General features: G+C 37.9%; 1 protein-coding gene across 1 annotated transcript in view; it reads right to left on the bottom strand.

Moving 5' to 3' along the window:
• Positions 1-15,911, bottom strand: part of Sclt1 (sodium channel and clathrin linker 1) — a 222,251-nt gene that overhangs the window by 47,847 nt on the left and 158,493 nt on the right. Inside the window, exons 11-12 of the mRNA XM_029562032.1 lie at positions 10,906-11,098; positions 4,655-4,851 (exon numbers count right to left, since the gene is read on the bottom strand). Coding sequence (XP_029417892.1) covers positions 4,655-4,851; positions 10,906-11,098 — 390 coding nt within the window. The remainder of the gene's footprint in view (positions 1-4,654; positions 4,852-10,905; positions 11,099-15,911) is intronic.

Here is a 15,911-nt window from a genome sequence, read left to right as displayed (position 1 = left end):
TGCCTCCCAAGTGCTGGGATTAAAGGCATGCACCACCACGCCTGGCTTATTTATTTTTTAATATTTTTAAAAAATTATTTTTATTTTATGTGTATGCATGTATTGTCTGCATGTAGGTAAGTGCACCCGTGTCGTGCAATGCCTGTGGAGGATGGAAGAGACTGTCAGATCCCCTGGGACTGGAGTTACAGACAGTTGTTAGCTGCCATGTGGGTGCTGGGATTCGAACCCAGGTCAAGAAAAGTTTATTTAGTTTATGGTTCCAAAGGGGCAAGAGTCCATCATGGTGGGGAGGCATAGCAGCAGAGGGGCTGGCATAGGAGCAGAAGCTAAGGTGTCATATCTTCAGGCACTCACAGGAAACAGAGAGCAAGGCTGGCAAGGCTTACGAACTCTGTAAGCCCACCCCTAGTGATGTGCTTCTTCCAGCATGGCCACACCTTCTAAAACCTCCCAAAACAGCAGAATCAACTGGGAACAAAATGCTCAAATACTTGGAGCCTATGGAGGGCTGGGGGGGAGCATTCTCATTCAAATCACCACAAGTTCTTAAAATCTTTTTGTATTGTTCCCTGATCCTTGTGGGGACAGGGTGTCATACAGATGTACCATTTGTGGCTGACTACTCTATAGACACTTACTCTCTGCATTTTGACCAGTTAAGTTTAAGCATTAACACAGTGAAAAAAGGCATTTGTAAGAGCATGTTTGGACCAGTAAAGGAACACTAAATTAGATTAATCAACCTATTAAAATAAGACCAAAACACTATTAAAACACTAAAGAGATGGATGACTACAAGAAAAGTTTTCCAGACAGCTGGGCAGCTACTCATATGAATGCAGAGCAATGGTGACAGCATACACAAATTCTGTGTAAACTCAAGCTAGACAAAACCCCAGCATAGATGTGGGAAGTGGGTAAGAAACCCCAACCCCACCTGACGAACTGATGGCAACTGATGACGACTTGGGAGGGGAGATGTCTTGTTTAAGGGTGAGATACTCGGTAGGTTGACTAGGCTCCAGTGAATGAACCCACACTGAAAGGCATCTGGGGACACAAACCTGATTCTATAGGATATATATTTATATATTAGAGTGCAGGAAACTTGGTAAGGGGCTAGCTAGTAAGGAAGGGTGCAGATATGGGAGGGAATCTAAACATAATCAAAATATATGAAATTCATAGAAGTCTGATAAAAAGAAAAAATAAAAAACAAAACAAAAAAACAACCAAAAATTTTTCTTTTAAAAAATTTATCTGAAGTAACACAGACTCAGAAAAACAGTGATACATGTTTTTTCTCATTTGTGGACCTTATCACCAAATCCTGGCAAAAGCCAGGAAAATGGAAAGGAACCATTGAAGTAAGGGAAGGAAAGAACCTGAGAGAGGGGGATGGTAGGAGATAGATGTTACCAAGTGGGAAATAGGGGAAAATGGGGTTATTCAACTGGGAAGGGAGGAGGGAAGGAACCATGGGGGGAAAAGGGAAAGAAGGAGCTCAAGAGGGGGCAATAATAGGAGTGTTATCAAGGAGAAAATAGGGGTACTTTAGCTGGGGAGGGAGGAGGGAGGTTAGACAGGGAGAGATAGAGATAAATAAAGCTTAGGTGGTGTGAAAAGCCAAAGGGAAATGTATTAGCTCAAAAACCTACTGAAAATTTCACATAAAATACCTGAACATGAGTGCATGTGTATATCTGAAGGCTATATAACAAGAAACACAGAGCTAGAGAGAAGAAACCTCCTTTCAGGTAATCCTAGAGACTCCTAAAATAACAGGTTATTGTCGCAGCCCTTGATTACCTCTCAGAACTTGAAGGTAAGACCCTATTGCTGTAAAGAGGACATACTTCAGACACAGGACTTGGAGTAATGGAGCAGGAACTGACCTGGAAGTCTCCTCCCTGAAGACTAGCTCCCATAGTTTTGGAGGACACTATGCAAGCTGTTAAGGGAGAAAATCAATCAGTGGTCCAACCTCAGTTTTAAAGGCTAATAACCACAATGACTGGCACAACAAACTATAGTGGTTAAGTCATGGTATTTTATCTTTGGAGTAATCAACAGCTATCTAATAAGACCTAAAGCTCTCTCAATGGGAGGGATCTCATGGGTGGCACTATAAACTTAGTCAAATACACATGGCTGGAGAGGTCATACCTCTGTCACCCTACCTCTGTCACATCCCTAGACAAATGCAATTTCCTACTGTATGCTAAATATAGACCCTTGTATTTCAAGCATACCATTCACCACTCATCAAAGAACTTCTTTTTTCAACAGATGGAGACTATTATAGAGTTTGACAACTGGTTATACATATAAAATAAGTTTCTAAGAGATGCCTAGTCCTAAGTGACACATCTACAATGGAAGCTCTACACCTAAGGGTCATGGAACATAGAGGAAGTTTCCTTATGCAACAGAGGGCAGTGAATACAGAAGACCACAGCTGATCAAAGTGTAGAGAATAAGAGAACACAGAGTGTGAGACCCTGGATAGAACTCCTATATTAATCCTCACCCACCCACGGCTCACGAACCATTGTAGAAGAGGGGGTAGAAAGATACCAAGAGCCAGGACTGGTGCATAATCATAAGGAAACAGAGTTTTCCAGGTAGCTGGGACCTTGTACATATGAACTTACAGCAATGGTGTCAGCATGTACAAGACCTATACAAACTCAATCAGACAAAACCCCAGCATTGAATGGGGAATTGGGAAGCAGGCTCCAACCTTAGTTGAAGAATATCGGCACCTATTACTGCTGGGTGAGGGAGAGTTGATTTTCTTCAAGGGAGTGACTCTAGATAGGCTGACTAGACTCCAGTAGATGAACTTGCACCGAGGGGATATCTGGGTACAAATCCTTGGCCAGACAGGCCTTACCATATATAACAGAATGCATGACATCCAGTGGGGTTGTTATGGGGGATGTAGATGCAGAGGGGGTATAAAGATGATTAAGATGTTTGGAATGAAGTACACAAAAATTCAATAAAAACATACACTGAAAAAAATTATAATTGTTTGTGTGAGTGTATGATGTGTTTGTATGGGAAGGGGCATGCATGCCACAGACAGCATGCTTCACAGAGGACAACTCTGTGAAGTCAGTTTTCTCTTTGCTTATTTATGTGGATTCAGGGGATCAAACTCAGGTTGCTAGGTTTGGGTGGCAAGCACCTTTACCTGCTGAACCATAATGCTGGTCCTAGAAAACATTTTTAAAAGGCCAAAGAGTAATCATTTTAGGCCTTATAGGTCAGAGTCTGAATGCTACATATGCTACACATATATGTAACATTCTATACTTCTGTGTCTTCCCAAAACCACTGTAAGAGAGAGAGAGAGAGAGAGAGAGAGAGACCCGTGTACACTTGTGTATAGGTCTGTGTATATGCAGAGGTCAGATGCCAATGTCTGGTGTCTTCCTTATCACTCTACATATTAAATTTTGAGACAAGATCGCTCAGTGAACCTGGAGTTCACAGATTTGGCTAGGCTGGCTGGCGGGACAAGCCCTGGGATCCTCCTATCCCTGCTTCCCAGTATCAGTATTATAGGCCTACACCACCATGCTCAACTATTTACTTGGTGTTGGGGATTGGGGATCTGAACTCAGGCTCTTGATATGATTGTACAGAAAGCATTTTACCCACCAAGTCACCTCTCCAGCCCCATGTTTAATATTTTATATTAGTTTTTTATATTAGTTTAATAAATATTTTCTGAATAAAAACATAATATCCAGATTTAAGACTTTTTTATAGTGTGTATGTCTTTGTTTATGTTTGTGTGCTCGCAGGTGCATATGTGTTTGCAGGCCAGAGGGTACCCTTAGGTGGCATTCCTCAGGTGTCATCTACCTTGATTTTTGAGATATGATATTTCATCCTTGAGCATGCTGATTATGCCAGGCTGCCAGCTAGCCATCCCCAGGGATCCACCTAGCCCCATCTTGTCAGTTAAAAGGTTACAAAAATATGTTACTGTGTCTGGATTTTTAGGTGGGTTCTGGGACTCAATCTGAGGTCCTGATTTATGCTTGTATGGCAAGGGCTTTATCAACTGAGATGTCTCCCTAGTCTGCCCAGGTGATCTTTGGTCCTACCTCAATACTGTTTTCTTCATCTGCTCACTTACATTGGCCTAATTACATCATCTACAGGCCATTGCTCAAATAGTCCATCATGGCAGGGAGGCATGGTGGCTGGAGGTGGCTGGACCAGGAGCAGCAGAAGTGAAGCTCTCACATCATCACACAGTCACAGGAAGCAAGAGGACAACTAGAGATCTGGCAAGGCTTAAGAACTCTGTAAGCCCACCCCCAGTGATGTTCTTCCTCCAGGATAGCCACACCTCCTAAAACCTCCCAAAACAGCACCACAATGTGGGGACAAAATGTCCTAATACCTGGAGCTTATGGGGGACATTCTCATTCAAACCATCACACAGAGCTATCATCCCAGCCCCCAGAATTATACATTTTTACAAAAAGATTTAGAATAAAACATTAAACTGCATGTTTAAATAATTTCTCCTATAAAGCATCAATTGTTAAACAATTACTAATAGTGGACTTACTTTAGATTGCTGGTCTGTAAAACATTAATTGTCAATAACTATTAATAGTGGACCTACTTTAGATTGCTGATCCTAATTTCTGCACTTTCAGTAAGTTTCTTCATTTCTTCTTTCCACTTATTGGCTGCCTTCTGTTGAGTTGACAAGAGATGCCTCAGTTCAACAACAGAATTACGATTACTGTCTTCCATCTCTCTCAACTGAACTTCAAACCCATGTTCTTTTATTGAAAATTGATGTTCCATTGTATTGATCTAAGGAATAAAAGGAACAAAGTCAACTCTCCATTCAGTATTCTAGGTGCTATACTGATCAATGTTGCATACAAAAGGAGTAATTCATTGGGTTGTATGAGATTTAGAAATGTTTAGATGAGATATCTATTTTAGAAATTAAGTTTATAATTTTACAACTGAAGACTTAATCTGTAATATAATTTAGTGAAAACAGAAAGATTGAAATTTTTTTGCAACACTTTTCCCAATACTTTAAAATGAAATAGGTAATCTATGATATAACCTAAGATATTCTCTTTATCTACTTTTATTCTTGTTGCCAGAAACAACAAAAAGTGTTCATGGTTTTAGTATTAGATCTTTACTAAAGTTGTCTTCCAAAGTGCTTTGCAAAATAAAACAATATGGAGGAATTCCCTTGCTAGTTTGGTTGTATGAATAAGTGATGTGCACATTTTCAGAAATAAATCATTATTTTCAGAACTTCATGTAAAATGCTAATATTATATTTCTAGGAATTTGTATTAAACACTTAAATGAAGAATGAACATAAAAGTAAACGTACTTTGGATGCCCTAAAAGCTTTCTCAACTAGGGCTGAAGAACAGATTTCAGTTCTAATGACATAAAGCATTCACACGTATAATTAATTGCACTCCCCTTAAAAAAAGATTTCTTTTTATTATTTTTAATTTAATTGTTTGTACACACACACACACACACACACACACACACATACACGAGTGCAGGTGCCTGAAGAGGCTAGAGATGCATCTGATCCCCTAGAGATGGAGTTACAGGTAGTTGTGAGCTGCCTGACGTGGGTGCTAGGAAGCAAAATAATGTCCTCTATAAGAGCAGTGCACAAAAATCACTGAGCTACCTCTCCAACTCCAATTGCCTTGTCTTAAACACACATAAAATGAAACGTCTATGAAAAAGTAATTCCTGGAGTCATTTTCCTTGTTCTGTGAGTCAGAAGAAAAACTTGGAGAAGGGCTATAAAGTAAGCTGACTTCCTGGTAAACTCTCAGGCAATCCTTATGTTATTAAAGAAATATTGTGAAGGATATCTATCTTGTGGTATTTAAAAGTAATGTCTTCAGGGGTTGGGGATTTAGCTCAGTGGTAGAGCACTTGCTTAGCAAGTGCAAGGCCATGGGTTCAGCCCTCAGCTCTGGAAAAAAAAATGTCTTTAAAAAGGGCAAGAACTAGCTTGGTTTCTAGTATTTTGTTAAATATTGCTAATTTGCTACCCATAAGAAGGGACTTAATTTTAGTAGTTCAAAAAATACTAAACAAAATCCAATAACAAAATCAAATAGCCTGTCTTTACCATCTATAAAACTCTTGTTAGTTGACTTAAAATTTTTACATTTTTTTTAAACAAATAAAATTTAGGATTTTATTAATACAGACCCTGGAAAAATGTTCCACTAGTGCCATCGGAACCTCCTTGGACCCCATGCCCCTGTTGTTATCTAATATTTCTAAAATTATTAGGTTTTCCAAATTAAGATTTGAAGTTGTTATTCCCCCTTCTGTTTCAATCTCTACTACTTTTGGAGAAGCTATGACTCTAGTTTCTCATTTGGAAACCAAAAACCTAACCTCACTCAGTGACCCTCCCATATACATAAGAAGCTGATCTATATATTTATGCAGTTTTAGAACTTTGCCTACCTAGTTATCTCCCTCTTTTCAGTTAGAAAATCGATAGTTTGACAAGCCTTGCTCTGAAATCTTTCAAGACAATCTGGTCCCTGTTTACTTTCCCAAACTTGTGCCATGTCACTATGTCTTTCCTTTTCTTCGTTACCAGTAAACTGCTTTCTCATTCTTTGCTTGCCTGAAATAATCACTTCCCTCCACTTATCTTAGCTTTTTTTTTCTTTAAAATTAAAAAAATTATTTGTTTTATGTGTATGTGTCTTGCCTGTGTGTACATAAATGCACCTAATATCATGGAGGCCAGAAGAGGGGTGTTGGCTCCCCTGGACTTAGAGTTTCAGATGGTTGTTAGTCACCAGATGGATTCTGGGAACTGAACCCAGGTCCTCTGGAAGAACAGTCAGTGTTCTTAACTGACTGCCAAGTTAGTCATTTATATTCAATTTTTAGAACTCAGTTTGATTGATTATTGCTTCTATAGGGAAATTTTGCTACTATCTAGACTAAATCAGGTCTCTTTGTTATAAACTTGCTCAGTAACCCATACTTTCCCTAAAAGAGCTTATTAATTTGTATGCTTAAAGCTTGTCCACCTTCATGAAAATGAGGAGCTTTTAAGGATGGGAACCATATTAATCTTGTTTACCAATGCATCTTTAGTATCTAGTCCATGCATTGTCATGAGACATTTACAAACTGAGTAAAAGTGGTCTTTTGGTGCTAAATCTTATACTTTAAATATCTACCAGAATTGTTTATGTAATGTAGGTAAGAAGAGGCATTAGATCTCCTGGAATTGGGACTTACAGAAGGTTAGGAACTGAACCCGAATCTTCTGCAAGAGTAGACAGTGTTTTTAACTGCTGACTCATCTCTTCAGGCCCCATCGTTCAGTTTTCATAACTGCCAAATTATTAAGCTTATAGTCACTTTACATTCCTATCCGCTTTTTTTCTGTCAAGATTTATCTTCCTTTTGCCTATCAGAAGTGTGTAAGGTTTTTGTTTTGTTTTTAAAGTTAGCATCTTCCTATGTAATCCAGATCCAGATTATCTGGAATTTGTTATATAGCCCAGGTTGGTCTCACACTCACAATCCTCCTACTTTAGCTATACCCAAAGTGTTAGTTTTAAGGGAACAATTCAATTTTGCTCATATGTCAACATAACAAAGTCATTTCCCAGATTTCGGTACACTAGGAAGCTTCATCAAATGCCCTTACTGTCAGTATTCACTCACCTAAAATGCAGTCACTATTCTGATACCATTCTTATAGGCAATTATACCTATTCTTCACTTTCAGACAATAAAATAGAATATAAGTTTTTATGTCTAGGTTCTTTAACATTATATCTGTGAAATGCATTGCATACTGCTAATAAACATAGTTCACCATTTTTCATTGCTATTTTATCCTATTACATGAACATATCCCTTTTTATACAACCTCTTGTGTTGATGGACATTTGAGTTGTTTTTAATGTTCTGATTAAAACATCTATGAACATTCTTTTGTTTTGAGACCAAATCTCCCTGTAGCCCCTGCTGGCCTGGAACTCATTATGTAGACCAGGCTGGCATTGAACTCAGAGAGATTCGCCTGCCTCCACCTCCTGAGTGCTGGGATTAAACGCGTGCACCACCATGCCTGACTTATGAACATTCTTATACATGATTTATAAGCACAAAAATTCAAATCTATGGGATATATTATGGGCTATACAGACAGGATTATTTGGCCTAGGAGGTATGCATTCCCAGCTTTAAAAGATTTTGCTAAATAATAGCTGTTCTAATTTAAATTTTCACCAGTATTGCACACAAATTCCAGTTGCTTTACATACTAATAGATACTTGGTATTGTCAGTTTTTTCAGTTTCTGCCACTTTGGCAGATGTGTAGTATTATCTCAATTTAATTTTCCTTGAAAATACTTAAGTTGAACATATTTTTTGAAATCTGGGTACCCTTGTTTTCATCCTATTAATAATTTTCTTATTAACTGGTAAACATTTTCATATTATGGCTATGAATCTAGTTTTTGATTGTATGCACTTCACATGATTTTGCCCTCTATTAATTAATTTTTGTGGTGCTAGGCATAGAACCACTTAGAGTTTTCTGAATGCTAGGAAGGCATTCTACCACTGTTTTTAATGATGTTTTTGATCTGTACTCACGAGGCAGAGGCAGGCAGATCTCCATGAATTCATGGCTAGCCTGGTCTACCTAGTGAGTCCCAGGCCAGCAAGGGCTATATACATGAGAACTGTCTTGAGAGCGAGTAGATCAATCTTAATTTAATGAAATGCAATTTGTTTATTTAACTTTTTGTTATTAGTTCTTTCTGCTTTTAAGAAATGCTTTCTTGGGCTGGAGAGATGGCTCAATGGTTAAGAGTAGGATCAGCTCTTGCAAAGGACCTGGGTTTGGTTCCCAGAACCCACATGGTGGCTAATACCCAGTAATTCGAGTCCCAGGGCATCCAAAGCCATCTTCTGGCCTCCTCAGGCAAAAGGAATGCACAAGGTGCAGTCACATACATGCAGGCTAAACACTCATACAATAAAAACAAAGAACAATAAACAAACCCCAAAATGGCTGGGCATAGTGGTGGTGCATGCCTTTAATTCCAGCACTAGGAAGGCAGGAACAGATGGATCTTTGTGAGATTGAGGCCAGCCTGGACTACATATGAGTTCCAGGCCATCTGGGGCTATAGGCAGACCATATCTCAAAAAAAGCCACCCCCTCAAAAATCTTGTTTTCACATAAGGACAGAAAGATTTTTCTCTTAGAAACACCATAGCTTATATTTGTTTTTAAAAAAGATTAACTTTTTAATTTTTTAAATTTATTTTTTCACTTGTATTTATAATTTATTAATAACTCATTACATTTTATGCTGAATTTGTTATTATGCAAAAAATTTTACAGAAAACAACAGGAAATTTGGGTCAATATTGTTACTTATTGATTTTTAAAAATTTAATAACATGGTTAAAAGAAGCATTTCATTACATCTCTTTCAAAAGTGGCTGTAAACTTTTTTTATTTTTAATAATGTATGTGTGTATCTATGTATGGGTTTGAGTATGTGAGTGTAAGTGCCCCCTGAGGCCAGAAGAGGGGGTCAGAGCCCCTGGATCTGGAATTACAGGTGGTTGTGAACTGTCTGGAGTGGGTTCTGTAAACTGAACTCTGGTCTACTGCAAGAATAGTATGAGCTCTTAACCACCAAGCCATGTCTCTAGCCCCAGTATTTCATTTTTAAGTATGTAAGGCAGTTCAAATTAATTTGAACGTCGATGTGATGAGAAAAGTCAAGGTTTATCTTTGAAATATGGATCTAATTGGTCTAGTATCATTAATTGGAAGGACACTTCTTTTGAATTACAGTGGTGTTTTTACTACAAAATTAGGTTATCATTAAAATGGAGATCAATCTGATTATTCTGATATTGATAACATTGTCTTAATTACTATAGATTCTTATTAAGCTTTGGTATCTGGCAATATGGCTCTCCTTGTTTTCAGACTTTCCACAGCCAAATCTTCCCACAGATCTCTTTCTATGGTATACACCTGTCTTTTTCATTTTAGATTTCATATTCTTATTAGTGCCTTCAGGCCTGGATACTTACAATAGGAGACAATAAAAAATATGTGTTGATATGAATTAGGTAGAAATATGACTTCTAATAATCTTTTTCAGCAGCAATAAAGTAAAACATCAGTTATTACCACTTTATATCCTTACTGTGAGGCTCTAAGACATAGATCTTTATCATAGAAAACTAGTGTCACTTTTTACAAAAATATTTTGGAGAGACAAAAGAGCTGGTGGGACTTCCTTGTGTTTCTTGAAAGTGCCTTATATAGATTGTATCACAGAGAAAAGAAGAGGAAAGGGAAAAGAAAATAAAAGATGAGGATACTTTTAGATGAGACTTTTTGTTCCTTCTCATTCTTCTTGGCAAGGTGTTTATAGAGCAGTTAGGAGTAGTTCTCAGTGCAAACTAAGGTAACATCCTGTTACTGGTCTTGGAGAAGTTCAATTTTTGAGAAACTAATAGAATGAGAAGCAGGCAGTCTATAAAGTAATCTAATCTACAGCTTTGCTAGTGCTGCTTAAATTGCTTTTGTGGGATTATCAGTGTATTGCATAGCTGGAAAATATTTTTTGTGTGTGTGTGCAGCTAGGGAAAGCAATCTAGTTCAAGAAAGGTTCAAGTATGTCTGCCAAATTCTACAATACAGAAATGACTGATTAATATTTGGATTATGAGTTAGTGCTATCTGAGGAGAAAGTACACACAAATTATAGAACTTCAAAATGTTTTACTAGTCTCATAAATACTCTCTCTACTTTGATTTTCTCAAGAATACATTTAAAAATACCTTTAATTTGGCTTTTTTCTGGGCCTCCAGAGCACTCTTTCTTAAATCCTCAGTCTCCTTCTGTAGCCGTTCATTTTCTTGCTGAAGTTTTAGCCGTTGTTCACTGACAAAGCCACAGTTCTCTCTCTCTGATTCCAAGACAGTTTGAAGTTTCTGAATCATTTCACGGGAACGTGCTATCTCTTCAGAGGAACTGTGTGTGTGTGTTTTTTTTTCAAACAAAAATGAGTAATATTGTTTCAAAATGTTTGTAATACAAGGCAGATGCATTTAACAATCTTGATCAAGGCTAAACAAACTGAACTGCTATTGTTCATTTAGAAAACCAATGTGATATTTCTTTCAAATTTCTCTTCACATCAAGATTCATTGTATAAAAATGTTAAAAAATATTGAAGCCAAACTCATAATCAAACTAACCAAAAGAGAAAGAAGGTCTAAATCAATAGAAAAATTAGAGTTTAAAAGAAAGGCATAATGCCAGTGAAATTTATGCTCATTATAGCATACTTTGAAAATCTATGTTCCAATAAATTGGAAAATCTAGAAAAAAGTGAATAAATTTCTAGACATGAGCTTCCACAATTAAATCAGGAGATTAAATTAGATCTGTAATAAGAAATAAGAATATACCAGTAATAAAAATTGTCTTAATTAAAAAAGGTAAGATGGAGCCGGGAGTGGTGGCACACGCCTTTAGTCCCAGCACTCAGGAGGCAGAGGCAGGCAGATCTCTGTGAGTTCAGGGCCAGCCTGGTCTACATAGCGAGTTCCAGGCCAGCTGGGGCTACAGAGAGACCCTGTCTCAAAAAGACCAAAAAAAAAAAAAAAAAAAAAAAAGAAAAGGTAAGATGGAAAATTATTCACTGCTGAATTCTATTAGACACTTACAGAACTAATGGGAATGCTTCCCAAACTATTGGCTAAAACAGAATGGGAAAGAATGCTATTAAATTCATTTTACAAAGTCAGTAATTATCCTGATACTAAAACCAGATAAAGACATACCAAAAGAGAAAATTATACATTAATTTCTCTGATGAGAAAGGATGCAAAAATTCTCGATGAAATACTTGCAAACTTGATCATTCAATATGACCAAGTGAATTTCATTTAGAAATACAAGCATGGTCAAATATGTAAATCAACAAATGTAATATATCACATTAATATACTCAAGAGCAGAAATCATGCAATCCTCTCAATAGATGCAGAAAGGCCTTTGAGAAAGTTCAATATCCCTTCATGAAAAAAGGCCAGAAGAAAGCAGGAATTCAAGGATCATATCCAAGAATAAAAGCTATGTATGACAAACCTATAACCAACATTATAGTAAATTTAGAGCATTTACTGTAAAATCAGGAATGCAACAAGGGTGTCAGCTCTGTCCACTGTTACTCAATGAAGTTTTTGAAGTCAAATACAACAATAAGGCAAAAGAAATAAAAAGACACAAGTAGGAAAGGAAGAAGTAAAGTGATTCCTATTTACAGATTATGTGATCCCATACAAAAGAGTACATAAAACTTAACAGGAAACTCAGAACTGATAAACACTTTAGGCAAACCAGCAGCATACAAAATTAACATTAAAAAATTGAAAGCTTTAAAAATATACCATTAATAACCACTGAGAAAAATATAAGGGAAACAATCTTATTTGCAATAGCTTAAAAAAATCACTTAGTAATACACAAGTAAGAAAGTCAAAGATCTCTACAATGAAGACTTTAAAGCACTAAAGAAATTGAAGACATTAGAAGATAGAAAAAAAACAACAACAACCTCCCATGCTCATTGATCAGCAGAATTAATGTAGTGAAAAATGATCCAATAATCATCTACATATTCAATGCAATCCCCATGAAAATTCCAATGACATTCTTCAAAGAACTAGAAAAAAAATTCTAAAATTAATATGGAAGCACAAAAGACCCTGAATAGCTAAAACAATCCTGAGCAATAAGAACAATGCTAGAGATATCACATTATTTTATTTCAAGTTTTGCTACTTAGCCCCAGTAACAAAAAACAGCATGATAGTGGCACAAAAAAGACGTGTAGATCAATAGTCTGGAATAAGGAATAAAATAAGGAAATAAACCCACACATCTGCAGATTCCTGATTTTGGTCAAAAGTCCCAAGTACATACTTTGGAGAAAAAAATACTTCTTCAACAATTGGTGCTAGGAAAACTGAGTATCAACAAGTAGTAGAATGAAACTAGATTCTGTCTCATACCATGTACAAAAATCAATTAAAAATGAATCAAGGACTTTAGTATCTGAAATTATTAGACAAAAAAATACAAAAAATACCTCAAGATATAGGCATAGGCAAGGACTGTTTGAAGAGTACCACAACAGCTTAGGAAATAATACCAAGAATTGTTTTAAGAGATTACGTGGCATTAAGAAGCTTCTGCATGGGGCTGGAGAGATGGTTCAGCAGTTGAGAGCACTGACTGCTCTTGCAGAAGACCCGGTTCGATTCCCAGCACCCACATGATGGCCACGAACCGTCCTTAAGTCCAGTTCCAGGAAAATGAGAAGCCCTCTTCTGATCTTCGTGGCATTGCTTGACATGGGTGCACTCACATACATGTAGGCAATACACTTATACACATTAAAAAAATTATATATTTAATAGACCGAAAAAATGAGAAGTCCCTTTGCTTCCTGGGCTTTACAGCCTCCAGCGTCCTGGTGCGAGCACCTTCACTGAGTAAGTCTAGCCTACCCACAGCGCCTTTACTTGCCCAGTCTCTTTGACTCTCCTAGCTCCCCAGCCCCATCTCTCTTCCTAGCCTGGGTACAGGCTTATTTCTTGTCTTAGCACTCCAGACACAAGGGCTAACCTAGCGGCCCAGAGCCACCACTGCTTCCTGATCCTTTGCATCCGGAGCAACCCAGTTCCTCCCTGTGGTTCCCAGGAACCCTCTGGGCCTGGTCCCACTCTCACCTCCCTTTACTTCCCTGGGTGGCAGAGCCACCAGCTTTCTGAGACCAGCATCTTTCCTGGGCCCTACTCCCAGGCCAGCCCAGCCTCCAAATTCCTGAGGGCAGCATCTTTCCTGGAGGGACCCAGACCTTAGGAGAGAGCCTGAGAGCATCTAAGCCTCATCTCACTTGGGCCACTGTGGGAACTCCTGAAGACAGGTAATTAGGCCACTCCAACATAAAATCAAAAGAGAGAACCTGAAGCCTGGACCACCCAGCTTTTCATGCCCAACAAATAAACCACAAAGGCACATAGTTTACAAAAAGAAGCAGATCTAAACTCAACAAAGGAAGGCTTGAGTCTCACAGAAGAATCAGAACTATGAAAGAAATTCACATGTCGAAGTCACTGAGAAAAAAATAGTAACATAAAAAAACCAAAATAATTTATCCCCACCAAGTACCAATAGTCCTTTAGAGGAGTACAATGAGAACTCCCTAGAGATAACACAGGACATGGAACTTAAACGAACAATTATAAACATGATAAAAGAATTCAGTGAATTTTAAGAACACACAAAGAAATCAAAGAACTGAAGGAAGATAGGGATAAACTTCTGAAAGAATTCAGAAGTGTTAGAAGTATTGAAGACTACTCAGGCTGAAATGAAGAATGAAGTGAAACATGCAGTAACCCAAATAGAAACGACAGAAGAAAGCCTGTCCTAGTTTGTTTCTCCATTGCTGTGACAAAATACTCTGACCAATACCAACTTGGGGAGGAAACGGTTTATTTCTCTTACATCTCCTGGGTCACAGTTCATCAGGGTGCCCAAGGTAGGGACTCAGGGCAGGAACCTGGAAGCAGGAGCTGGAGCACAGGCCATGGAGGAACACTGCTTATTGGCTTGCTCCCCTGGCCCCTGCTCAGCCTGTTTTCTATGCAACACAGGCCCACCTACCCAGGGGTGGCATCACCCACAGTGGGCTGGGCCCTCCCACATCACACAACAATCAAGAAGATGCCCCACAGACATGGCCACAGGCCAGTTCAATGGAGGCTCCCTCAATGCAGGTGTGTCAAGTTGACACTAAAGCTATCCAGCACAAAGCCTTGCCAATAGGATGAATGAAAACAGGGTATCAAAACTGGAAGATAAAAGTGGATGAATTAGACCACTCAAGCAAAGATTATGAAAAATTTAAGAAAACACAAGAATGGAATATGCAAGAATTGTGTGACACTATGAAAAAAAAAACAAACAAACAGGAATCAAAGGCATACAGGAAGGAGAACAATTTCAAGATAATGGTATGGAACAGATCTTCAACAGGATTGTAGAAGAAAATTTCCCAAAATAAAAAAAAGACATGCCCATACAAATACAAGAAGCATATAGAACACCAAATAGACAGGACCAGAAAAGAAACTCTCCAGAGCACATCATAGTAAAAAGACTAAACATTCAGAACGAAGAGAATACTGAAAGCTGCAAAAGAAAAAGAAGTCACATATAAAGAAAAAACCCATCAGGATTACACCTGACTTTTGAGTGTAAACTATGAAAGCCAGAAGAGCCTGGACCAAAGTATTCCCAGTTCTAAATGACCACAGATGCCAACCCAGATTACTTTACCCAGCCAAAATGTCTATCATCGTTGAAGGGGAAAGAAAACTCTTCCATAACATAAATAGGCTGAAAGAATTCATGTCCACAAAAACAGCCCTTCAGAGTGTTCTTGAACCAATACAAAGAGCTGAAGAAAGGAACGAGGGGTGACAGCAAGAAATTCAATGAAGGTATAACTGTGGAAATGCACAGCTATATCAAGAATGTGAACAGAAATAAAAATGACAGGATTCAATACACATCTTTCATTAATAACTTTAAATATCAATGGACTGAACTCCTCAGGCAAAAGATACAGACTAGTTGAATGGATTAAGAATCAAAACCCATCTTTTTATTGTCTGCCTTAAGGTGAAAGGATGAAAAAAAATATTAATTCAGAATGGTACTAAGAAAAAAGCAGGTGTAGCAATTCTAATATCTGACAAAATAAACT

This window comes from Nannospalax galili, unplaced genomic scaffold (genome assembly GCF_000622305.1).
Source record: "Nannospalax galili isolate Female #2095 unplaced genomic scaffold, S.galili_v1.0 scaffold1631, whole genome shotgun sequence".
NCBI classification, from domain to species: domain Eukaryota; kingdom Metazoa; phylum Chordata; class Mammalia; order Rodentia; family Spalacidae; genus Nannospalax; species Nannospalax galili.
Note: the sequence above shows the minus strand (reverse complement) of the source record. Positions and strands in the feature narration are given on the sequence as shown.